General features: G+C 42.9%; 1 protein-coding gene across 3 annotated transcripts in view; it reads left to right on the top strand.

Annotated features, from left to right (window-relative positions):
- The window catches only part of arhgap32b (Rho GTPase activating protein 32b), a 415,224-nt gene that overhangs the window by 217,045 nt on the left and 172,936 nt on the right, over positions 1–25,243 (top strand). For all 3 annotated transcript variants that reach the window (XM_078426922.1, XM_078426925.1, XM_078426924.1), the window contains one exon: positions 4,543–4,629. In XM_078426922.1, the coding sequence (XP_078283048.1) occupies positions 4,543–4,629 (87 nt within the window). The remainder of the gene's footprint in view (positions 1–4,542; positions 4,630–25,243) is intronic.

The raw sequence follows: 25,243 nt of genomic DNA, 5'->3' as shown, positions 1-25,243 counted from the left end.
GCTCAAGTTTCACAGTTTCTTGTGTCTCCATTTTCTACTTAATCAAGAAGTGTAATATGATTTAGCTGTATCTTATCTGGTTGTGTGTGGAATACTGCTTGGAGTGAGTGACCTTTCATACGTTGTGCATATGGACTGCAACAGTTCATAACCATCATACTCATTCACAGGCATGATCTGATTCTTTACTAGGGAGTTCTAAACTAACTTCGGAAATAGGCCCTTCATCCTACCAAGTCTGTATTGACCAGCGATCACCCCGTACACTTGTACTATTGTACACACTAGGGACAATTTACAATATTTACCGAAGCCAATTAACCTACAACCCTGTACGTCTTTGGAATGTGGGAGAAACTGGAACACAAGGGGAAAACCCATGCGGTTACGGGGAGTACGTACAAGCTCCGTACAGACAGCACCCGTAGTCATAATTGAATCCGGGTCTCTGGCACTCTAAGGTAACAACTCTCCCGCCGCGCCATTGTGTTATTTAGTATTCGGGAACTGTTCACTCCCTGTACAGTGCTGATTGTAATTCCCTATCCCCGTCCACTATGCTTTGGGATTCCTACAGTACCCAAAACTCGTGGACTTTTCGTCAGATTGTTCGTTTCTTGAAGGCCTGTAATCTGATTCTGCAGCAAGAACATGTAGGCAGAATTGCCCTCGTGGTATTTAATACCAACTGTGAATGCTTGCATGTGGTTCTTTTTTCTTATCTAAAGATGGAGCCATTAATAAAGCAAAGTTGCAGGTTTACAAAGAAACGGAGTGGGCCCCAGTAAATGCATAGTAGTGCAATTGAAAGTAGATTTCTGAGAAGAATGTTGGCTATGATTAACCTTGAGATGCCTTGATTGGGGTGGCACTGACAAGGTATGAAAATAAGTTATACAGCTGAAAACCTGTGGGTGTTATGCAATGATATTCTCTCTTTGGACATTGCTCCCCACTCCCTAGCCTGGAAGTGTAGATCACGCTGATGCTTGCTTGCGCTGACACTTGCTCTGACAGATGCCCTGTGCTTTAGCATAAGTATGGCAATGTTTGATTTGTAAATAGCTTAGATTTGGTGCCCAGCTCTCTCCACTTATTCTAGTGATCTGTTTAACAGAGAGGGTGTCTACAGTGCATTCATATGTGATTTTCCCCCTAAAGAATGGTTATAATGGATGACCATGAAGACTGGGAATCTCAGGTGGTTTAGAGTCTTCAGCTGTGATGCCAGCGTGGAGATGCCAGACCTCTGTGTAAACAAAGGACTGGCACATGGTGCCCATATGTTTAATGGATGTTAAATTAGAAAGAAAAAAATTCCATTGGTCAGTCTGTCTATACTGAAAGCGCATCCATTTTGGAGCAAAATCAGAAAATGCTGGAAATATTCAGTAGCTCAGGCAGCACCCGTGGAAAGACAAATAGTTCATGTCTCACAGGACGCCTAGAACTTCATTTGGCCAGGCAACACCACCAGGACAACAGGGCTTAATGGCCAGCTGCACTTAAAGCACCTTGGACTTTGAAAATGGTGCCAAAACCTGGTTCACTTGCACATCCTCCAACCTCATCTACTGTATCCGTAGTTCAAGATGTGGGCTCCTATACATCGGCGAGACCAAACATAGACTGGACGATCATTTCACTGAATACCTTCGCTCAGTCCGTCTGGACCTACCTGAACTCCCGGTTGCTAAACCCCTTCCTATTCCCACACTGACCTTTCTGTCCTAGACCTCCTCCATTGTCATAGTGAGACAAAATGCCAATTGGAGGAACAGCATTTCATATTTCGCTTGGGCAGCTTACACCCCAAGGGTATGAATCTAATTTCTCTAACTTCAAGTAACCTCTGTATTCCCTCTCTCTCTATCCCTCCCCCACTCAAGTCACACCAGCTTTTCGTTCTCACCCAGCAAACAGCTAACGAAGGCCTTGTTTCCTTTATCATTGTTACTTTTTGCATATCTTTCATTCATTTGTTCTATATCTCTCTCCATCATCGTCTATATCTCTCATTTCCTGTTCCTGTGACTTTCAATCCGAAGAAGGGTCTCAGCCCGAAATGTCACCCACTCCTTCTCTCCAAATATGCTGCCTGACCCGCTGAGTCACTCCAGCTTTTTGTGACTACGGTTTAAACCAGCATCTGCAGTTCCTTCTTACACACAGAAAAGATTCACTGATTTGTGTGCAGGTTTGTCTTGCTTGATCTGAAGTGGGGGATGGATTAGCGGTAACACAGTTGTTGTTAAAATTCATGTTATAAATTTTAATTTACTGCGCGATCCAATGAAAGGAAATATTTGGTTAGTCTTATTGCAGCTAACTTCCCAAGTAGCTCTTCATCTCTCTGGATTATAACTCGGAGGTCCCTATGGAGCATAATAGATTATGGCTTTGTTGCCTGAGTTGGAAGGAAGAAATAGCAGAATTTTACCAGCGAAGTTGCGAACCTGATATGTCCTTTCTAACCCCACGGGTGAAATGCATCAATGATTTTGAACGAGCCCAGCGGCAATAACCCTTTGCAGGCCCCCCTTTTAAATCACTCATTGGGTTTCTGAGTTGGTGAATGTCTAGAGTTTCAGGCAATTCATTTACTGTGATCAGCACACCTTCTGCCATTCAGATTGTGGAGCAGTTCTACGGTTATTCTGAAAGGGTTAATAGGCTTCAATTTGCTTGAATCCTCATGTAGTAGAATCACATGAAGACTGGCACAGCCTAATTCAAACTGCCTTTCATTTTCTGCCCACGTTGTCTCAACTAGTTTTTGTATTTCTGAAGTGTACTTCAGGATAACCTTTAAAACTGGACTTTAAACTTGGAGCCAGCTTATTGTTGGTCTTTGTTGGATTTCACTTTAAATAGAGAAGTGCTGCGGGAGGTCAATGCCATGTGCAATTTGTTCATGGGAGGGGGAGGAGAAGGGGCAGTCAACGAGCATGAAATCCATTACCGGAAGCTGAAGACCAGCTTATATAAGCCCCGTGTTTGGTTCAATTGAAATAATTCCTATTCCAGTAAAAAAAATGAAGAAGAATGAATTAGAATAAAAATATCAGGACTCAGCAAACCTCTGCCTTTCTGGTTTAAAAGGAATTATGCTTTCTGACTAAGTCCCAACATGAGTTTCCACACACAATCGATCTCAACAGTGCTGCATAGCTGCTCAGAAGCCAAGCCTCGTTTTTATTTAATGAGCAAATGTCATGTTTTGGATAAAGACTCTTACGTGAACCGTTCATGTCCCCACTGAGTTGTTTGAGCAGTGAAATGTCTGGCAGGCAAATCATTGCTGCACGTATTCCTGTGTTGCTCTTGGCTGCTGCCGAGCTCCATGCTGTCGTTCCCCGTCCTGTGGGACTGTTGCTTTTACAGAGCAGCTGCCTTAGCTAAGCAAATTGAGCATGAAACGGGCAGCACAGAACCGGGTTAACGGGCTCAGCCGTGGGTTGTGAGCCATCCGGATGAACATTATGAACGTTGCTCGATGCAGGCGATGGATTTTTACAGACTGATCTTTTGCCTTTCGTACTAGCATGTGGAGGATGAATCTTTTACTTGTTCTACTGTTCTACCTTTTAGTTTGTGTCTGGACATAACCCAGAGCTGCTAGACCTCTGCTGGTCTGCATATTGTGAGAAAGACATTGTTAGTAAAGGGTAAGTGCATGGGTGCAGTGGGATTCTCCCTCATGATGGGGAGCTGCCTGATGCATGTTGAGCTTTGATCATTCACAGCTTTATTTAGAGAACCTTTTGTTAACTAATAAATGCACATCGTCAGAACAGACATTTGACATGATCCATGAGATTTTCCTCCTTACTAAAACCCCGTGTTTCACAAAAGTCATCCAAGCATTGTTGTAGTCCTTCAAAGTTAATGCAAAGAGCATGTCCTTCTCTTCGCAAAATTCACTGTAGGGTGGAAGTGAAAGCATGAATATATGATTTTTGTTAAGATGTGTAAATTCCAACTTTTCTTTACTCTGGGTCAGAATTGTAAAAGCCAACAGAAGATTAATGAGGGTAAATGATTCTGATCGTTCTTTTAATAGTGCGGTGTGGTTTTTATTTGGAGAGGCTGTGTGTCTTTAACCGGAAAACTAAAAATTATCAGCACTTTAGATTGAACCTGTGTGAATTTAGCTTTCTGAATTGCATTTCCATTCAAATGAATATTGAGTCTGGTTGGAATTAATAGACAGATGAGAGGCCTGATTGATCAGCTGAGTTATGACATCACCGATCATCCAAGAGGTTAACTCCCACCTCCACTGTCCTCTCCCTTGCTATATTCACCACTTCTTTTCCCACCTCCATTCTGTCCTATTTCCTCTGGCCCCTCCCACATCCGACTTTATTGATGCCCATCCACTTTCTCTAATGTACTTTCAGATGCAGAGCACTTTGGAGTCAGCAGTATCTGTTGGGCAGTCATGCATTATTTGCTGAATTGTTTCTGTTGACCTAATTTTTCTTTATATTTCTCTTCCTTCCAACCCATCTCCCCGTTCTAATTTTTGCCATTATATAGCTGGTGCTGACAGAGGAACAGAGTGATGTGAGCAGGAATGGTGCTGACACCAAAGACCTTGTGTTTCTGGTTCAGGTCTCCTGTCAGGTAAGGTTGCATTTACTGCTCATTATTGTTTTAACAATATTAATGTGTATCAATCTGCATTAATGTGTCCTACGTAATATGATGGAGTACTTGTGAAGGAAAATGATTAAGAGCGACACAAGGAACTGCAGACGCTGCTTTACTAAATGAGATACAAAGCGCTGGAATGACTCAACGGATCAGGCATCATTTCAGGGTAGCATGGATAGGTGACGTTTCGGGACAGGAACCTTCTTCAGACTGACTGATTGTGATGGTTGGGGTGTGGGTGGGCGGGGGAGATGGAAAGCTGGAAGGGAGGTGGCGGCTGGACAAAGCCCGGCGAGTGATGGTGGATACAGGCGAATCTGGGTTTAGGTAGGTAGCTGGTTGGAAAATGGACAGAGATGAAGAGACAGGTGTGAAGTAAGGATAGAAGAGATGCAAACTATGAAGCCAGAGGACGGAATATCAGTGGAAGGGGAGAAATGGATGCAAATCCAGGTGGGTAACTCAATGTGAAAGTCAGAAAAGTATTTTGGTTTCTACTGAACAGTGTTAAATCTGTGGACTACACCATTGATCAGCTGGCTTCATGAAGAAATTGGTCCTGTGGGGAAATCAAGAGTTTTGTAATCACTGGCATTGAGGATGTTTTATTTTGTACTCGGGTTGTCTTCACCTACCCCACATGTTCCCTGTTGATGTCTGCACACTGTGCTATATAAAATACAGTCTTGTACTGATTAATAATTGGACCACACATGGAATACTAAGTAAATTCTGGTCTTATAAAAAGAATATAGAGACATCAGAAAAGAGGGCAAGAATGATTTACAAGGAAATATTAAAGCTGAGAGGCAGGACTGATCAAGACCATAAGACATAGGAACAGAATTAGGCCATTCGGCCCATTGAGCCGACCCTGCCATTCAATCATAGCTGAGCTATATTTCCCTTTCAACTCCATTCTCCTACCTTAATCCTATAACCTTTAATGCTCTTACTAATCAAGAACCAATCAATCTCCACTTTAAAAATATTTTTAAAATATCTTGGCCACTGAAAACAAAGAGAGACCATCGAGACTCTAATGAGTACTTTGTAACTTTGTCGGGCCATATACGTGGTTTGTGTATTGTATGCAGTGGTCGCTCATCTCGGCAGATGAGTCTGCAACAGGTAGCTAGGTGAGAAGTTCATAAGTTCTAGGAGCAGAATTAGGCCATTCAGCACATCAAGTGTACATTCAATCAAGGCTGATCTACCTATACAGCTGTCTGTAGCAATGAACTCCGCAGATTCAGCACCCTCTGACTAAAGAGATTTCTCCTCATCTCCTTTCTAAGGGTACGTCAATAGACAATAGACAATAGACAATAGGTGCAGGAGTAGGCCATTCAGCCCTTCGAGCCAGCACCGCCATTCAATGCGATCATGGCTGATCACTATCAATCAGTACCCCGTTCCTGCCTTCTCCCCATACCCCCTCACTCCGCTATCCTTAAGAGCTCTATCCAGCTCTCTCTTGAAAGCATCCAACGAACTGGCCTCCACTGCCTTCTGAGGCAGAGAATTCCACACCTTCACCACCCTCTGACTGAAAAAGTTCTTCCTCATCTCCGTTCTAAATGGCCTACCCCTTATTCTCAAACTGTGGCCCCTTGTTCTGGACTCCCCCAACATTGGGAACATGTTATCTGCCTCTAATGTGTCCAATCCCCTAATTATCTTATATGTTTCAATAAGATCCCCCCTCATCCTTCTAAATTCCAGTGTATACAAGCCCAATCGCTCCAGCCTTTCAACATACGACAGTCCCGCCATTCCGGGAATTAATCTAGTGAACCTACGCTGCACGCCCTCCATAGCAAGAATATCCTTCCTCAAATTTGGAGACCAAAACTGCACACAGTACTCCAGGTGCGGTCTCACCAGGGCCCGGTACAACTGTAGAAGGACCTCTTTGCTCCTATACTCAACTCCTCTTGTTACGAAGGCCAACATTCCATTGGCTTTCTTCACTGCCTGCTGAACCTGCATGCTTCCTTTCATTGACTGATGCACTAGGACACCCAGATCTCGTTGAACTCCCCCTCCTCCTAACTTGACACCATTCAGATAATAATCTGCCTTTCTATTCTTACTTCCAAAGTGAATAACCTCACACTTATCTACATTAAACTGCATCTGCCATGTATCCGCCCACTCACACAACCTGTCCAGGTCACCCTGCAGCCTTATTGCATCTTCCTCACAATTCACACTACCCCCCAACTTAGTATCATCTGCAAATTTGCTAATGGTACTTTTAATCCCTTCGTCTAAGTCATTAATGTATATCGTAAATAGCTGGGGTCCCAGCACCGAACCTTGCGGTACCCCACTGGTCACTGCCTGCCATTCCGAAAGGGACCCATTTATCCCCACTCTTTGCTTTCTGTCTGTTAACCAATTTTCTATCCATGTCAGTACCCTACCCCCAATACCATGTGCCCTAATTTTGCCCACTAATCTCCTATGTGGGACCTTGTCGAAGGCTTTCTGAAAGTCGAGGTACACCACATCCACTGACTCTCCTTTTATTCTGAGGGTATGGCCTCTGATCCTGGACTCTCCCACTAGTAGAAATATCCTCTTCACGTTTATTCTATCCAGGCCTTTCCCTATTCGGTAAATTTTAATGAGGCTCCCCTCCTTCTAAACTCCAGCGAGTACAGACCCAGTGGATTGAAACATTCATCGTATGTTAATCCAATCATTCCTCGGATCTTTCTCGTAAACCACCTCTAGATTCTCTCCAATGCCAGCACATCCTTCCTCAGATATGGGGCCCAAAACTGCTCACAATACACTGAATGCAGTCTGACCAGTGCCTTATAAAGCCTCAACATTACACCCCTGTTTTTGTATTCTAGCTCTCTGGAAATAAATGCTAACATTGCATTTAGGTAGGATCCTCACTTCCTGCCATGGATCCAGTCTGGCACCAATGTTCCTCAGTTAATGGTGGTGTTGCCAAGCTTCTGTAGGTGATATACACTGAAATTGCCATGCCGAGCACAATGTTTGTCTGTGTCAATGCAAGTATTTCTTGTATTTTTCAACGTGGAGGATCTGCGATTCATCAGCTGAAGGAGGATGGAAAGTAGTAATGAGTAGCATGAGTCCACACTTGTCCTGGTTCCCATTCCTGGAATTAGATGGCAGGTATAGCAAGGCCTCAGCTGGTGCATTGCTGAAACATGCCCCTAAGCCACCTTGACAGAGCATGAGGTTGGGGCACAGCCTTGCATTTATTGAGGTACAGTACAGCTACAGTGCAAGGTATGGCTTGTTTTGTCAATGTTGTCATAGCCAGAGATGTTTAAGAATAAACTTAAATAATTATATTAAAAATTAACATTGATTAAGTAAATTAGAGCAATAATAGGTTAAAAAAAAAGAGGAAAAGAGCCGAGCGCTTGCATGAGGCGTACAGCGGAGGTCAAAATATTGGAAATGTTTTGAAAATTTACACACAAAATTACCAGTTTCAAGGCTCTTTTAGTGCATTTCAAGGTAAAAACGGGCATTACAAAATAATATGAATATGTCACTGTATACCAATAACATTTTGAAGTAAATTCGCACAAATAAACTTGACTTGACTAATTGATAATCAGCCTGAAAAGGTGGTAATTGGCTTTTCTGCTGTGTTTTTATATTTTAACCCTGTCTTAATTAATTTAGTTATATAATCTTGCACTTAATATTTACTCATTACAGTTCCATCACTGATTTTCTGGCACTCTTGGTTCCAGAGCTTTGCTGGTTTATCCAGCAGGACAAGGAAGCCGGCTATGGGGATAGCTTTGCTGGCTCCAGCTGGGCTGGAGTTCCAGGGCCCCGGCCGCAGGTTGCAAATTCAATCCACTGAACGGCCGTGGAAGTCCCAATGAGGTTGAGATTGGCTGCCTAGGTGCCACATTTTAGGGGAGACTTCCAGGGCGCGGGGGATTTCTCGCGGAACCCCTAGCGACCTGGGTGAAAGAGTTAGATAGAGCTCTAGGGCGGAAAATGGATTTAAAATCCGCGGAAACGCAGAAAATTCACATGCCTTCTCCCCCCTTGACTCCATCCAAGGACCCCGACAGTCTTTTCAAGTGACGCAGAGGTTCACTTGCACCTCCTCCAACCGCATCTATTGTATCCGCTGTTCCAGGTGTTAACTTCTGTACATCGGTGAGACCAAGCACAGGCTCGGCGATTGTTTCGCTGAACACCTCCGCTCAGTCTGCCTTAACCTACTTGATCTCCCGGTTGCTCAGCACTTTCACTCCCTCTCCCATTCCCAATCTGACCTTTCTGTCCTGGGCCCCCTCCATTGTCAGAGTGAGGCCCAGCACAAATTGGAGGAACAGCACCTCATATTTCGCTTGGGTAGCTTACACCCCAGCGGTATGAACATTGACTTCTCTAACTTTAAATAGCCCTTGCTTTCCCTCTCTCTCCATCCCCTTCCCCTTTCCAGTTCTCCCACCAGTTTTACTGTCTCCAACTACATTCTATCTCTGTCCCGCTCATTCCCCTGACATCAGTCTGAAGAAGGGTCTCGACCCGAAACGTCACCCATTCCTTCTTTCCAGAGATACTGCCTGTCCCACTGAGTTACTCCAGCATTTTGTGTCTACCTTCAATGTCATGTCTCAAGTCTCTTGCAAGTGGTGACACAGTGACACACTGGGTAAAACTACTTCTTCACAGTGCCAGTAACCTGGGTTCAATCCTGTTCCCAGTTCACACGTTCCCTCTGACCACATGGGTTTCCTCCAGGTGCCCCAGTGTTTCCTGTGTTCTGAAGAAGTGTGAGTGTCAGATTAATTCGTGATGATAAATTGTCCCCAATGTGTCGATGGAATCGTAGAATCTGGGTGGATTTGATGGGAATTGCAAAAACAAATGGCAGAATGTTACCGCTCTGTGAGACTGCAATGTCCGAAATCTCTTCCTATGTTGTGAGGAAATAGAGAGTTATTTGCCACTGCAATTTACTGACCGCAAGGTGTCACATGTAGTAATGAGATAATGATCGGAAAACTACTTTTCGTAATGTTGAGTGAAGAATAAATTTTGACCAAGTTTCCGGGATGAACTGCCCTCTTCTTTAATCTTTTACTTCCACTTGAGAGAGCAGATTTAATTGGTTTAATGTTGCATTTAAAAGGCAGCACATGCAATCTTCTAGTTCAGATGCAAGATCAATCTGAATGATTGATGGCTTGGGGTATTAAATCATGAAGAATGATAATTCAATGTAATTTGGCAAATTCTCACTTTAAATTTGAAACTGGTAGGTGATAGAAATAATGTTTTAAGGTTTGGAGGTGCAATATAAACCCATACAATATACATATGGTAAAAGCATCATTCAATATTGGGCACCTATCTAGCAATACTTTTCTTTGTGAGATATGTTGAGGTTCTTTCAAATGAATGCAAAAAATTGTGTCTTGGATATTTGTAAGACTGATTTGTGATATATGTTTCTGTAATTATACTTGAGATGGAGCTGATTTAATTGTAGAAACAGTCAAGGATGACTTTTTGTCATTTGGGATTTCAGTCCTTTAATGTGATAAACCTGTTTTTTCAATAGGAACTGTAACATTTATTGGGGACATAGTACTTGCGTGCTTCCTTTATGTTTTAGCTCTTTTTTTGGCCAATTTTCTATCCTGAAACTATAAAGGAGATTATAGCAGACTCCAGCATTGTGAGCTCTTCCAGCATTGTGTGCTCGGTGGCAATTAGGCACAAAATCTTGTGCTCTAATTTTGCTACTGAGAATTCTCTAATTTAGCAAGTAATTTGAGGTTTTAGCTCTTGAAGTAACTCGTTCATCAAACGGTATATAGTGCCCACCATAATGTTTGGGACATCGCAGCAATGTCATGTAAATGAAAGAAACCATGTTTAGTATTTTGTTGCATATCCTTTGCATGCAATGACCGCTTGAAGTCTGCGATTCATGGACATCACCAGTTGCTGGGTGTCTTCTCTGGTGATGCTCTGCTAGGCCTGTATTGCAGCCATCTTTTGCTTATGCTTGTTTAGGGGCTAGTCCCCTTCAGTTTTCTCTTCAGCATATAAAAGGCATGCTCAATTGGGTTCAGATTGAGTGATTGACTTGGCCACTCAAGAATTGACCATTTTTTAGTTTTGTTGCTTTAGCAGTATGTTTGGGATCATTGTCCTGCTGTAGAATGAGTCGCCGGCCAATGAGTTTTGAGGCATTTGTTTGAACTTGAGCAGATAGGATGTGTCTATACGCTTCAGAATTCATTATGCTACTACCATCAGCAGTTGTATCATCAATGAAGATAAGTGAGCCTGTACCTTCAGCAGCCATACATGCCCAGGCCATAACACCCCCACCACCGTGTTTTACAGATGAGGTGGTATGCTTTGGATCTTGGGCAGTTCCTTCTCTCCTCCATACTTTGCTCTTGCCATCACTCTGATATAAGTTAATCTTCGTCTCATCTGTCCACAAGACCTTTTTCCAGAACTGTGGTTGCTCTTTTAAGCACTTCTTGGCAAACTGTAACCTGGCCATCCTATTTTTGCAGCTAACCAGTGGTTTGCATCTTGCAGTGTAGCCTCTGTATTTCTGTTCATGAAGTCTTGTGCGGACTGTGGTCATTGACAAATCCACACCTGACACCTGAAGAGTGTTTCTGATCTGTCGGACAGGTGTTTGGGGGTTTTCTTTATTTATAGAGAAAATTCTTCTATCATTAGCTGTGGAGGTCTTCCTTGGCCTGCCAGTCCCTTTGCGATTAGTAAGCTCACCAGTGCTCTCTTTCGTCTTCATGATGTTCCAAACAGTTGATCTTGGTAAGCCTAAGTTTTGGCTGATGTCTCTAACAGTTTTATTCTTGTTTCTCAGTCTCATAATCGCTTATTTGACTTTCATTGGCACAACTTTGGTCCTCATGTTGATAAACACTAATAAAAGTTTCAAAAGGTGATGGAAAGACTGGAGGGAAGACTGGGTGCTGAAAGCTCTCTTATACCTGCATTAAGGAGGTATTTAAACACACCTGAGCAATTACAAACATCTGTGAAGCCATGTGTCTGAAACATTATGGTGCCCTGAAATGGGGGGACTATGTATACACTGCTGTAATTTCTACATGGTGAAACCAAAATGTTTAAGAAACCAAAAAGGTTAAGAAATAAAATAAAATCTTTAATAAAATCTGACAATGTGCATTTTTTCTATTACAAATCTCAAATTGTGGAGTACAGAGGCAAATAAATAAGTGATGGGTCTTTGATCCAAACATTATGGCTGGCACTGTATAACACGTGCACTGCAAACATTTTTGTGCAATTATCAATTTTCAGCTCTCTTCCTTGGTTCAAACAAATTGTGATGACTAATTCAAATCTAATTGAATACATTTTTATGACTTTTCTCCATCTGAGATAATTATTCCTCGAATGGGTTGTTCTCTTTTAATAAGATTTGTTCTCTTCCATTAAAATAAAACAAAATTATTTGGTTAACTGCTCGGCCATTATTTGTTATAAATTGTTCCATTTCTGATATTGGCTGTCACTGACCTTTTTCTTTTTATGTACCTTTTGACATTTTTGAGCTATCTGTGTTCCTTTGCTACCTGATTAGTGTAGTCTTTTGACCCTCTCTTAATCCAACTATTGGGCCATGTGTTGAATTCTAAACTCTCCCCAAGCCTCTGGCCTGCTACCTTTACTGGTAACTTCATGTTGATTCTTTTTTGTATCCAATAATATCCTAAACTACTTTTGTTACTCATGGTTGTATACCTTTTGTATTTTTGCTCCGTAAAGGAAACCCGATTGTTGCATTTCTTGCACTCATTTTATAAATGTTAGCCATTGCATATCCACTGCCAAGGCAAGTCATGTTTATTGTCAGGTAGACACAAAATGCTGTGTCTTTGGAGAGAAGGAATGGGTGATGTTTCGGGTCGAGACCCTTCTTCGGTCTGAATTTATTGTCATATGCACAAGTACCGTGAGGTATGATGAAGATCTTGCGTGCAGCTGCATCAGGGCACATCGACTCAGACAAACAAAAACATGAATTATGCTAAATCATACAAAGAATTCTGCAAGACATTAAAATAAGACTGCAAGAAGAACAAGAGATGGTGCAAAATCAAATTAGAAAAAAAAAGTCCATGGCAGTGCAAGAGCTGGATTGCAGTGTTCTGTTGTTGAAGTAGCATTATGGTTTGTGTGGGTTAGTTCGAGAACATGAAAATTGTAGGAAAGTAGCAGTTCCTGAACCTGATGTGTTTGGACTCCTGCCCGATGGTAGCAGCAAGGAGGAGGTATGGCTGGATGATGGGGGATCCTGATAGATGCCTCTCTCTTGAGGTAGTGCCTCATGCAGATGTTTTCAATGGTGGAGAGAGCTGTGCCCGGTTCAATAGGCTGAGTCCACCACTCTCTGCCTCTTGCATTTCGTGTGTTGCAATTGCCGTACCGAGCCATGATGCAACCACAGAATACTTTCTGTGCTTGCATCTGTAGCAGTTTGTTAGAATATTTAGTGACATGTTGAATCTCTTAAAACTTCCAAGGAAGTAGAGGTGCTGGCGTGCCTTCTATGTGTTTGGATCTATATGTTGCACCTAGTTCAGATCATCTGAGATGGTAACACCCAGGATTTGGAAGCTGCTAACTCTCTCCACTGCCAACTCGCCAATAAAAATTGGCATGTGATCTCCTGACTTCCCCTTTCTGAAGAAGACGAGCAGTTCCTTGGTCTTGCTGATGTTAAGCGTGAGGTGGTTAGGCTGAGACAGAAATCTGGAAATGTAGGTGTATGTCTCTAAAAGTGTCAAGACAGGAGGACAGGATCGCGAAGACACCATTTGGCAAACTTGTCTTCATTGGGAAGGGTACAAAAGTAGGGACATCATAATGCAGCTGTACGTCATTCGTGAGACCACACTTGAAGTATTGTGTGCAGTTCTGGTCGTTAAGGTCATTAAGTTAGAAAGGGTGCAGAAAAGACTTTCCAGGAGGTTACCTGGAGTTGTGTTCTTCAGTTACAAAGAGGGGCTGGTTAGGCTGGAATTTTTTTTTGGAGTGCAGGAGGCTGAGGGATGACCTTATTGAGGTGTACAAGATAGTGAGGGGTATGGATAAAGTGATCGCTCAGTCTTCCTTCCCCAGGGAAGAGGATTCTCAAATTAGAGGGCACAGGCTTAAAGTAAGAGAGGAGAGATTTAAGAGGATATCTCAGGGGCAACTTTTTTACTTGGGGGTAGTCTGTATCTAGATTGAGTTGCCACAGGATGCAATAAAAATGTATACAGCCACAACTTTCAAAAGACATTTGGACAGATATATGAGTAGAAAATGTTTGGGGGATATGGTTCAAGTGCAGGTAAATGGAACTAGCTTACTCTGCCAACTTGGTTACATGGACAAGAAAGGCCGAAGAGCCTGTTTTCAAGCTGTAACCATGACTCTCATGTCCTGGATGTGAGGTATTGGTCACAGTGAAACTGGCAATTGGTATTGTTTATTCAAGCAGTTAGCCAAGTTCTAGTCTTTGCTATTTTAAAGCAGATAATAACTCAGATTAATTAACACCAGCTGATATTTACACATCTGTAAAATGCAAGTAATACTGTTCATTTGCAGGTTCTTTTAACCTTCTTTACAAAGGACCACAGGGTATTCGGGTGAATTTTGATTTTATTTTACAGTGATGTTTGTCTGTGGAGTCAAATTCCCAAGTACGCTGTCATCTGGTATAATATTTTTCCTTGCACTTCATAATGGTATCTGAAGGCTTGAAGTTGATGCTGGATTAATAATCAGTTTGCCCTGGTAGCAAAGAGAACTGAAACTGCAGGCTCAGCAAGGTGACTTTTGTACATTTGTGAACATGATTTTCCCAGTCTTTGGCTGTCGTGTTAAATCATTTCTCAACATGGAAATTATATATTCACATAATGAGTAGCTTATCAAAGACCTGTTCTGTATTTCAATTAGTCTGAATGTTCAGTGTGATGTAATAGAATTACTTTGTGAATTCTGATGAATTTGACTTATACAGCGTTTGGTTAGCTTTGTGGCGCAGCTTTCAGTCAACTGGGGCCGATTGTCCCATCTGTTAAACTGAAGGCTGTCATTTTTCAGTCTCATTTAAAAGTGGGGCCAAGAGAGTCTAAACGACATAGGTTGATGAATGCTTTTCAATAGCGGTAATCTCTCTGGGGTAGTTGTACACAGAGGGAGGTGACCAAAAAGAGAGGGGTGAGGGAATAAAAACAAGGTTGTCAGGGACCATGGAGAAAAGGCAGGAGAATGGGGTTGAGAGGGAAATGTAAATCAGCCATGATTGAATGGCGGATTAGACTTGTGGGCCGGATGGCCTAATTCTACTCCTAGAACTTATGAAGGTTGGAACTGCGAAAGGCAAACCATGGCTTTTGGTAGAAATCTGAAATAAAGGAAAAGTACTGGAAAAGCCAAGCTGGTCAGGCAATGTCTTTGAAGAAAGAAAAACGAAGTTAACATCACAGGCTGAGGACCTTCCAGCAGAACTGGCCAGAAATATAGAAACTTTCAGTTGCTGAAAAACTAAAACGAAAGCAGAAAATGTTGGCAGTACTCAGCATCTATGGAGTGTGAAATGGAGCCATTTCCCCAGAGTAACACCAACAAAACTTGTCACCTTCCTACCGACCTCGTCAAATAATCCCAGCAGCCCTGCTCTTGTACCCAACCAGATGGTTCTGACACAATTGTGGAAGCCTGGTTATCCAAAAGTGCTGTGTTCAGTGTTAAATCCTCAGTGCTGTGGTGTGCCGACATAAGATGTCCTTCCTCAACTTTGTGTAGGAGATCATGGAACATTCCAAGAGCCCAAAGGGAGAGTGAAGGTGCAGTTGGGATTTCAACTGACAAGCAACTGGTCATTTGGGATGCTCTTGCAGACTGCGTGGAGTTTTTGCAAATCTTCACTTTACTGTAGTCGACATCAATTTATCAACCATTTTCTCTTGTTTTCTTGTAGTAGGGCATGTCTCTTTTAAATATACTTTCAAAACATCTGGTCAACTTTTATGCGTAGCATGGCTTGGTGAAACTGGAGTCAGTCATCTTTTCAGACTGGCTTTATTTTGTAGCTTTATGGTAGTGTTCTTACTACCTTCTGTATGATGAACAATGACATCCCTCGTACCAGCAGTATCTCTATTATAGTTTTAGTGTCTGTGCAGTTGTATGTCAACCTCAGTGCCATATTCACATCGTCTTTCGTTAAGATCCTACGGCATTATTTTGATAAAGAACTATTCCTATTAATTTGAATATGTCCTTGAGTCATTAGTCATTATCGTTTGCTAATTGGGGAGGTTTCAAGAAGAACACTATCATAAGGTGGCGTGCCTTAATGACTACTATCCAGTGGGTCTGACATCCACCATCATGAAGCGCTTCAAGAGACTGGTGATGCCGTATATTAACTCCAGCCTCCCAGTCAGCCTTGAACCATTGCAGTTTGCTTACTGTTGTAGCAGGTCCACAGCAGTTGTAATATCCCTGGCCCCAAACCGATCTCTGAAGCACCTAGACCACAAGGATTCTTACGTTAGACGAGACATAGGAACTGCAAATGCTGGTTTACAAGGTTATGGAGTAATTCAGAATGTCAGGCAGCATCTCTGGAGAACATGGATAGGTGACGTTTTGGGTCGGGACCCTTCTTCAGATTGATTGGGGGGGGGGGGGAGGGAGATAGACCTTTCACTTGCCAGGCTTTGTCCTTCCCTTCTTCCAGCTTTCATCCCCCTCCCCACTACAATCAGTCTGAAGACGTGTGCCGACCCTATTTCAACACTTTGCGTCTTCGACGTTAGACTCCTATTTATTGACTCTAGCTCTGCCTTCAACACCATAATCCCATCTTTCAGCTCCAAACCCCTGGACCTAGGAATCAGTTCCCCCTTATGCCACTGGATCCTTGATTTTCTGACTCAGAATATACTCAGTTAGGATGGGAGGCAACACCTCCACAATTCTCAACACCAGTGCTCCACGAGGATGTGTTCTCAGTCCCCGACTATACTCTTATACATTCACGATTGTCCGGTGAAATTAGTCTCTTACTCCATCTACGCTTGCAGATGACACCATTGCAGTGGGCTGGATCATGAACAATGATGAGACGGGGTGCAGGAAGGAGATAGAGAACTAAGTATTGTGGTGTCAGGACAGCAACCTCTCTTTCAATGTCAGCAAGATGAATGAGCTAGTTATCAACCAGGGAGCATGGTGGAGTACAAATGTCAATCAGCATCTATGTGACAAAGTGCAAAGGGTTGATCGTTTCACGTTCCTTGGTGTCAATATTACCAGTGATCTGTCGTGGACCAACCACATCGAAGTGACAGCGAAGAAGGTACACCAATGCCTCTATTTTCTTGGCGGACTGAGTAAATGTGGCATGTCCCCAATGACTCTTACGGCATTCTACAGATGCAGCATGGAAAGCAGAATGTCGGGTTGCATCACAGCTTGGTTTGAGAACAGCTCTGCCCAAAACTGCAAGAAATTGCAGAGTTATGGATGTAAGGTCAGACCATCACGCGGGCCAGACACCCCATCATTGACTCCATCTACACTTCAATCTGCCTTAGAAAAGCAGCCAACTTAATCAAAGTTCTGTCCCATTCCGGTCATTTCCTACCCCTCCATGCATTTGTCAAGCAGAAGATGCAGAAGCTTGAAAGCTTGCACCATCTGACTCAAGAACAGCTTCTTCCTCTTTTATCAGGCATCTGATGGTCCTTCCATCAGCTGGGGTACTGTCCGATTCACCTCTTTCCCATTGAGGACATTGGGCTTTTTCTCTGGAATTGTTGCGCTTCAATGCTGAGAACTATATTTTGCTCTCTATGTCTTTGCTCTATCTATTGTATGAGCTTAACGTGATCGTACTTATGTATAGTATTTTCTGATCTGATTAGATAGCATGCAGAACAAAGCACTGTACCTCGGTGCACGTGACAATAATAAACTTAATCTGAAACCTAAACCGACCTTGCAATGCATAAATTGGCTGCTGCAATTCACAACAGTGACAGCACTACAACAGTACTTTTTTTTGCTGTAGAGTGTGTTAGGAATTCCAGAGCTGTATGATATTAAAGTATTGTTTTTATTTTTTAGTTATATAGTTGGTGCGTCAACAATACCAGTATCGGGCAGTTTTGCCCGTTTAGTTGTGAAGACGACAAATGACAAATGAGGATAGGCAGTGAATGAGTTAAAAAGAACACATTCATCCACATTGAAACAATTTAACTTTTAGCCATTTTAGATCTGGGAGATCCAAGTCAAGAAAGCAAACCTAAACGATCAATAATTGGATCACAGCAGTCCATTCATCAGAGAGATCCTGACAGAACAAAAGGATTACTGACAATGCACAAATGCTGAGTTTACATTTACCATGTGAATGCAGTTTGCAGTCAGAACATTAGCCACAAAGCCCCGCCTGATTATTTCAGCAATCGGGCAACAGTTTATTCAGAGTTTAACGTTCCACCAGGAAAAGTATTTTTTGTTCTCCCTTCAACTTGCAGCCGGTTCATATTACTTATCTCCACACTTGCTCTATCTGCCTCACCTGTCACATCATGATGCCTCTAATGGGGTAGGTAATTCCTACAGACATCCTGAAACCACACAGGCTGGAATTTGGACAAGTAACTTGAACATAAGGTAACATCATTGTGACGTCTGGTATGCATTTCTACACCGTGCAGGTGTTCCTTGCATTGCAGCTATTAAGGTTATGGAGATGTGCCCTTAGAATTCATAAATCACCACCCAAAAATGTGAGTCTGGAACAGAACTTGCTCTCATGGAATTTGTGCGGAAAAAATAGTAAAAGTAAACGATTGAACACAAAGTGTATATTTTTTGTCAACTCAAGTTTCTTGACTTTGCGCTTGACTTGACGTGGCAAGGCATTACGTAAAATCAGGATATAGTCCATTTTGTTGGAACACAGCGGGGGCTGCCTGATCCAGGTTTTCTTTTGGAACTCTGCACGAGGTGGTGACAACCTCAGTTTTGGTTTAACCTATCTGATCTAGTGTTTTTTTTAAATGTCACTTAGTGGTAAGTGGAATAAAAGGAATCTTGAGTATTGAGAAGTTTGCCTGATCAATGGGTGTTGACAATCTCGTTGATGTTGTAGCATTGCTGCTGGATTGTTCGACACGGAGATGAGCTGCCCGCCTCAGAATGGTGGCAGGAGAGGTGAGAATGATGCAATTTTGCAGAAACTGCAATCTGGGTCATTGCGTTCTGATCAAGGGATCTAAGCTCCATTTCCTTGTTCTTCCTCTATATGTATGATTATAAAATTGTGGTTTTTAAATGTATTTTGATTTTCACTTAAATTCTTGTGGATTTTTGCTTTTTTCTGCAGTTTGTGGTAAGATATTCCGAGCAATGGCCTGAATAAAAAATACTCTCCCTCGTCCTCAATTTATTCTTTTGATTCCCACTCCACCACAGGATTTTTCCAAATAGCAATCAGCTCAACCAGCCACTCCTCTCTAACCTTTCTGCATAATGCAGTACAGTACAGCACAAAAACAGGCCCTTCGGCCCCATATGTTTGTGCCAAACATGATGTTAAGTTAAACTAATCTCTGCCTGCACTTGATCCATATCCCTCCATTTCCTGCACATCCATTAGCCTCTTAAATGAAACTATTGTATCTGCTTCCACCACTATCACCCGTGGCAGTGGGTTCCAGACACTCACCACCCTCTTTGTCATAAAAACATCCTCGCACATCTTTTGTAAACTGCCCATCTCAGTTTTGTTTTAGGAATGTTGCTTCACAGGGTGAGCCAGGATTTAATAGTGCATCCCTCTTTGCCCTTGAGAAGTTGCGGTTAAGCTATGTACTTGTACTTGAGGTGTGGGTATACCCACAACGCTGTAAGGGAGAGATTTCCCTGTAAGGGAAGGATTTTGACCCAGTGACGATGAAGGAACGACAATAAATAGTCCTTGGCGTAGTCTCTTTGCTCTTTATTCAAAGGAATGAAGGCTTGAGCAGTGAATGTAAAACTCAGCTCACCGCTTTCTCCTTCAAAGCAGGGTGTCATCAGCATCCACGTGAAAATTCATATTTCAAGTGACATCCACTTAAGTAGATGAGAAATAGCGCTGGTGCAAGGTCACTTGACTTCTTTGCTGCCTCTAAAATGATTTCAAAATATAATTAATTCCTGGAATCGTGCACTAAAAATGCTTACTATTCAAGGATCACACTGGAATGTCAAGATAGTCCTTGGCTTCTTCGCTGTAGTCCCAATTAACATCAATTCTGTATCTTCTTCATTTAACTTCAAAGCAGGCATGAATTCATGGGCATCTTTGGCTTTAAGACTGATTTTATTTGATTAACTATGCACCATTTCTTCCATTCTCTAAGTCTATGGGGCTAGCCGTCCAGTATCCTCCCCAATTCTAAACCCAAACAAACCTCTTCTGCCAGTTCCTCTCCTATTTGTTCATATAGAATCGTACAGCACAGAAACAAGTCATTTTGGCCTATAGGGGAAGTAATGAATCTAGATAAGGGAAGGAAGTGAGGTACAAAGAGAGAGAGATCCTGGGGGGACTGGTGAGGGTGGGGAAAGAACACGTGTTGGGAGTTACCTGACATTGGAAAATTCAGTGTTTATACCATTGGGATATAGACTCCCCAAACATAACATGAGGTACTCTTATAATTTGCATTCAGCCTCACTGTTTACCTCTGATGTTAAGGCTCATTGTCCTGTAGTTTCAAGACTTAACGCTACTGCCCTTTTTACAACATGGGAACAGCATCAGCTATCCTCCAGTTTGCTGCGGGTTCATGTGAGATTAACAAAAATGTAAGAATATCCGCTAGAACCCAGCAGTTCCCTCCCTTGCTTCCCTTCGCATCCTCAGATCGATCCCATCAGGTGCTACCCTAATGCGCTTCAATATATCTGACACTTCCTCCTTCCACATATGCTCTGACGTACCCCTCTCTTAACCTGCTAGCCTCCATGTCCTTCTGGTGAATGCCAAGAGGTACTCAGAGACTTGCTCATATCTTCTGGCTTCACACATGGATTATCTCTTTGTTCCCTCATGGTACCTATTCATTCTGTAGCTGCTGTCTTGATTCTAATATACTTAACATTTTAGGATTCTCCTTAATCCTACTTGCTAAAATCATTTTATGACCCCTTTCTCCCCATCTAATTTCTTAACTTCTCTCTTATATAAAGCTCCAAGGATTTGTGTAATACCAATTTCCGACATGTGATATGCACTTCTTTCTTTTCCCTAAGGAAGCCTTCAATATTGTTAACCAAGGTTCCCCAAGCTTACTATCTGTGCATCTCTTACTCTTTTGACGATATTTCCACCAATCTGCACACCACCCAATTTACCGTCTTGTGGATGAACTTCTGAATTAGGATGAGAAGTAGGCCACGCCACGCGATCTTGGCTGATCTGATTGGAACTTGATCTCCTTACACCCAATGGCTACTTTCTTCTTTTCCATATCTTCAATCACTCTTTACCATTCCTTGAATTTATCCAACCCCACCCTCGTCCCCTTTTTTTACGCCAACCAATTAAGATTCCGAGCTAGAATCCCTCTAATTAATTAGGACAACTGCACAATCGTTGAGATGCTTCACCATTAGAAATGTATGAGCAAATAAGGTCGAATTATAAACTAAATGCACATTACAAATGCATGACTAGCTCATCCTTTCTTTGTTCATTTGCAAGGTATGGTGTTGGCATGGCTGGCATTTATAATTTATCCCTAATTACCCCCATATGATTGATTTGAGGTTATTCCAGAGACAAGTCAACTAGACCAGTGGGTTTAGAGATGTGGGCCTGGATAAGCATCGCAAATTTTCTCCTTTGAAGGACATCAGTGAAGGCAATCATGAAACAACCTGACGTGTTTTTCCAACAATTGGTTGTTTCGTAGTTATCTTTGATACAAGCTTTCTTATTCCAGGTTTCATTCATTCTTTGATCTTGAATTCTCTGGCGACCTCAATAGGATTCAATCTCACTTTCCAAGGGAAAAAATCTTGTCTATCAATATTGCTGCAACACCACACTCTTCAAGTTATACATCTCCAATCACATTATTGACTAACTGATCGATAGTCAGCTCATTTGTCAGCATCTGTTCTTGGTCTTGAGGAAGGGTTTGGTCCTGGATTCATCGATCTATATTCTCATAGCAACTGCTGTCTAATCTGCTCTTCTTGTCTGAATATCACCATTGTTATTTGAGATGCTTGTATGACTCAGAAATTAAGTTTGTTTTGTAGGGAGAGAGAAGTTAGAATGAAGAGTTATTGTATAAATGGATGGAAAATGTATGTATATCTTACTGAAAATAACATTGAGACCTGATATAATTACTGGTTCTGGATTCTATTGGGACCAGATAATGTAGAATATAATATTTCATCTTGTTCATAATAATGAGATAAGAAGACATGACCACTGGAAGTGGTTAAATTGAAAACTGATAGCAGGAATAATAATTCATTGAGTGAGTGAACATCTTATGGTACAGGCCTGTCTAGAGAAACAGTCTAAACAGATGGTATTGATCTTTTCAAATGTATTCTTCTTAGATTTTTCAAGAAAACAACATAACAATGGGTGGCGTGGTGGCGCAGCAGTAACGTTGCTGCCTTATAGCGCCAGAAACTTGGTTTGATCCTGGTGCTGTCTGTGTGGAGTTTGTACGTTCTTCCCGTGACCGCGTGGGTTTTCTCTCAGTGCTAATGTTTTCTCCAACACTCCAAAGACGTACAGGATTGTAGGCTAATTGGCTTCGGTAAAATTGTCCCTAGTGTGTAGGATACTGCTAGTGGATGGGGATTGCCGGTTGGCGTGAACTCGGTGGGCCGAAGGGCCTGTGTCCGAACTGTATCTCTAAACTAAACTAAACAAAACATTATGGTGGTTCAATGGTAGAGTTGCTGCCTGACAGCGCCATAAACTCGGATTCAATCCTGACTACGGGTGCTGTCTGTATGGAGTTTGTACATTCTCTCCTGTGACCCCGTGTGTTTTCTCAGGGTGCTCAGGTCTCCTCCCACATTCCAACGACATACAGGTTTGTAGGCTTCGGTAAAAATTATAAATTGTCTCTAGTGTGTAGGATGGTTTTAGTGTACGGGGATCGCTGGTCATTATGGACTCGGTGGGCTGAAGTGCCTGTTTCCATGCTGTATCTCTAAACTAAACTAAATTATGTGAAGAAAATGTGAGCAATAAAATGGGACCTTAATGCAGCATACTTTATACAATACAATACAATACAAACTTTATTGTCATTGTGCAGTGTACAAGTACAGTGACAACGAAATTCAGTTAGCATCTTAACCAGAGTGCATGTGATGGAATAGTAAAACATGTAATATATACATATATGCACAGTAGCGGTAGTGGAAATTCCGGTGAGCGAGATCAGTCACTGATGGGAGGAGTGCCCGAGGGGGGGTGGGGGGGGGGGGGGTGGAGATGGCAGCAATCACCGAAGCGCAGAGTTAAGTAAGGTAACGACCGCAGGAAAGAAGCTGTTCCTGAACCTGCAGGTCCGGGAACAGAGAGACCTGTAGCGCCCCCCAGATGGGAGGAGGGTAAACAATCTGTGGTTGGGGTGAGAGCTGTCCTTGACGACGCAGCGCGCCCTTCGCAGACATCGCCTACTCTGGATAGACTCAATGGAGGGGAGTGAGGAACCGGTGATGCGTTGGGCAGTTTTCACCACCCTCTGCAGTGCTTTCCGGTCGGAGACAGAGCAGTTGCCATACCGTACTGTGATACAGTTAGTAAGGATGCTCTCGATAGTGCAGCGGTAGAAGTTCACCAGAATCTGAGGAGACAGATGGACCTTCTTTAGTCTCCTCAGGAAGAAGAGACGCTGGTGAGCCTTCTTGATCAGTGTTGAGGTATTGTGGGTCCAAGAGAGGTCATCAGAAATGTTGACACCCAAGAACCTGAAACTGGAAACACGCTCCACCTCCGTCCCGTTAATATGGATGGGAGTGTGCGTACCACCCCTGGTTCTTCTGTAGTCCACAATGAGCTCCTTGGCCTTCTTGGTGTTAAGGACCAGGTTGTTGTCAGCGCACCACGTTGCAAGTAGCTGGACCTCCTCCCTATAGGCCGACTCATCGTTGTCGTTGATGAGGCCAATCACCGTTGTATCATCTGCAAACTTAATAATGGTGTTAGAACCATGTACAGGTGTGCAGTTGTAGGTGAAAATGGAGTAGAGGAGAGGGCTCAGCACACAGCCCTGTGGAACGCCGGTGCTCAGAGGTGGAAGAAATGTTATGACCAATTCTAACCAACTGAGGTTTGCCAGTCAGGAAGTAGGAAGTCCAGAAGCCAGGAGTCAAGGTCAGAGGTTTACAGAGAGTTTCTTTGTTACTATGGTGTTCAAGGCTAGGCTGTAGTCAATGAATAGCATCCTGACGCAGGTGATTTTTTTAATGGTTAAAGTGATCATGAGCAAGTGAATGGTGTCTTCCTGGTGACCTACATTTCCAGTATGTAAATGGGAAGAGGTCTAGATTATCTGGGATTATCCTTGGCAGCTTGTCTCTTGGAAGCTTGGAGTGTGTCCATGGTTTCTGGTCAGGAAATACCCCATTTTTCTTTGTCAGAACACATTTGTCAACACATTTCTGATAAAACCGGTGATAATGACCATTTAGACTGGTCGAAATTCCAGTCTGCTCACTCAAGGCAGCCCTGAAGGAGATCCTCGGCTTTCTCAGACCACAGCTGTAATACTCTCTTCTTGGTGCTGTGTGCTTCAGTGTTTATGCTTTATTCTTAATTGTTAAATTAAAAATTATTAAGTCAGCAGTTGCACACAAACCCTCAACTTGATGGCCTACCTGACGTGCAAGTTTGGAAACTGCCGAGATCGGCCGTGAAGACCAGAGAACAGAATAGGAGGGGGCCGCTGGCGACGAAGGACACGATGCGTGGGCCAGTATGAGAGGGGTAATATCTCCAGCGCCTGCAAGGTCGGCTGCAGAAGGCATTTCCCCCGGGACACAGAGGCGGTCAGTCAGGCGAGGAGAGGGATGTTGATCGGCGGGCCGAGCCAGTCGAGGGCGACAGAGGAGGCCCTGCAGCAGCCTGGGGCTCGCCTGGATCGGGAGCCGCTCCAGTACATCCAGCGCACGGACCAGACTTTGGACTTTTTGTAAACGGTGTCAAAATATGGTGACTCGTGCACGTGTGATCTATGCTAAAATAATTCCACTGTGCAGTGCACACGTGACAATAAACCACCATTCATATAGGCCGCTAAAAAAAAAGTTCCTGTGTTACTGAACCCGCAGCACGGAACATGTTAAGAGCTTGCTGCGGACCGGATAAAATCTCTTGGTGGGCCGGATGTGGCCCGTGGGCCGTAGTTTGGAGTGATCTGGAATATCACTGTTAAAAGTCCCAGTAATTCCCCCTAACCTCTCCTCTCTGTTTGCTCTTGTATAGCTAGTT

The sequence above is a fragment of the Rhinoraja longicauda genome, chromosome 32 (genome assembly GCF_053455715.1).
Source record: "Rhinoraja longicauda isolate Sanriku21f chromosome 32, sRhiLon1.1, whole genome shotgun sequence".
Lineage (NCBI taxonomy): Eukaryota > Metazoa > Chordata > Chondrichthyes > Rajiformes > Arhynchobatidae > Rhinoraja > Rhinoraja longicauda.
This window is presented reverse-complemented; position numbering and strand designations above follow the sequence as displayed.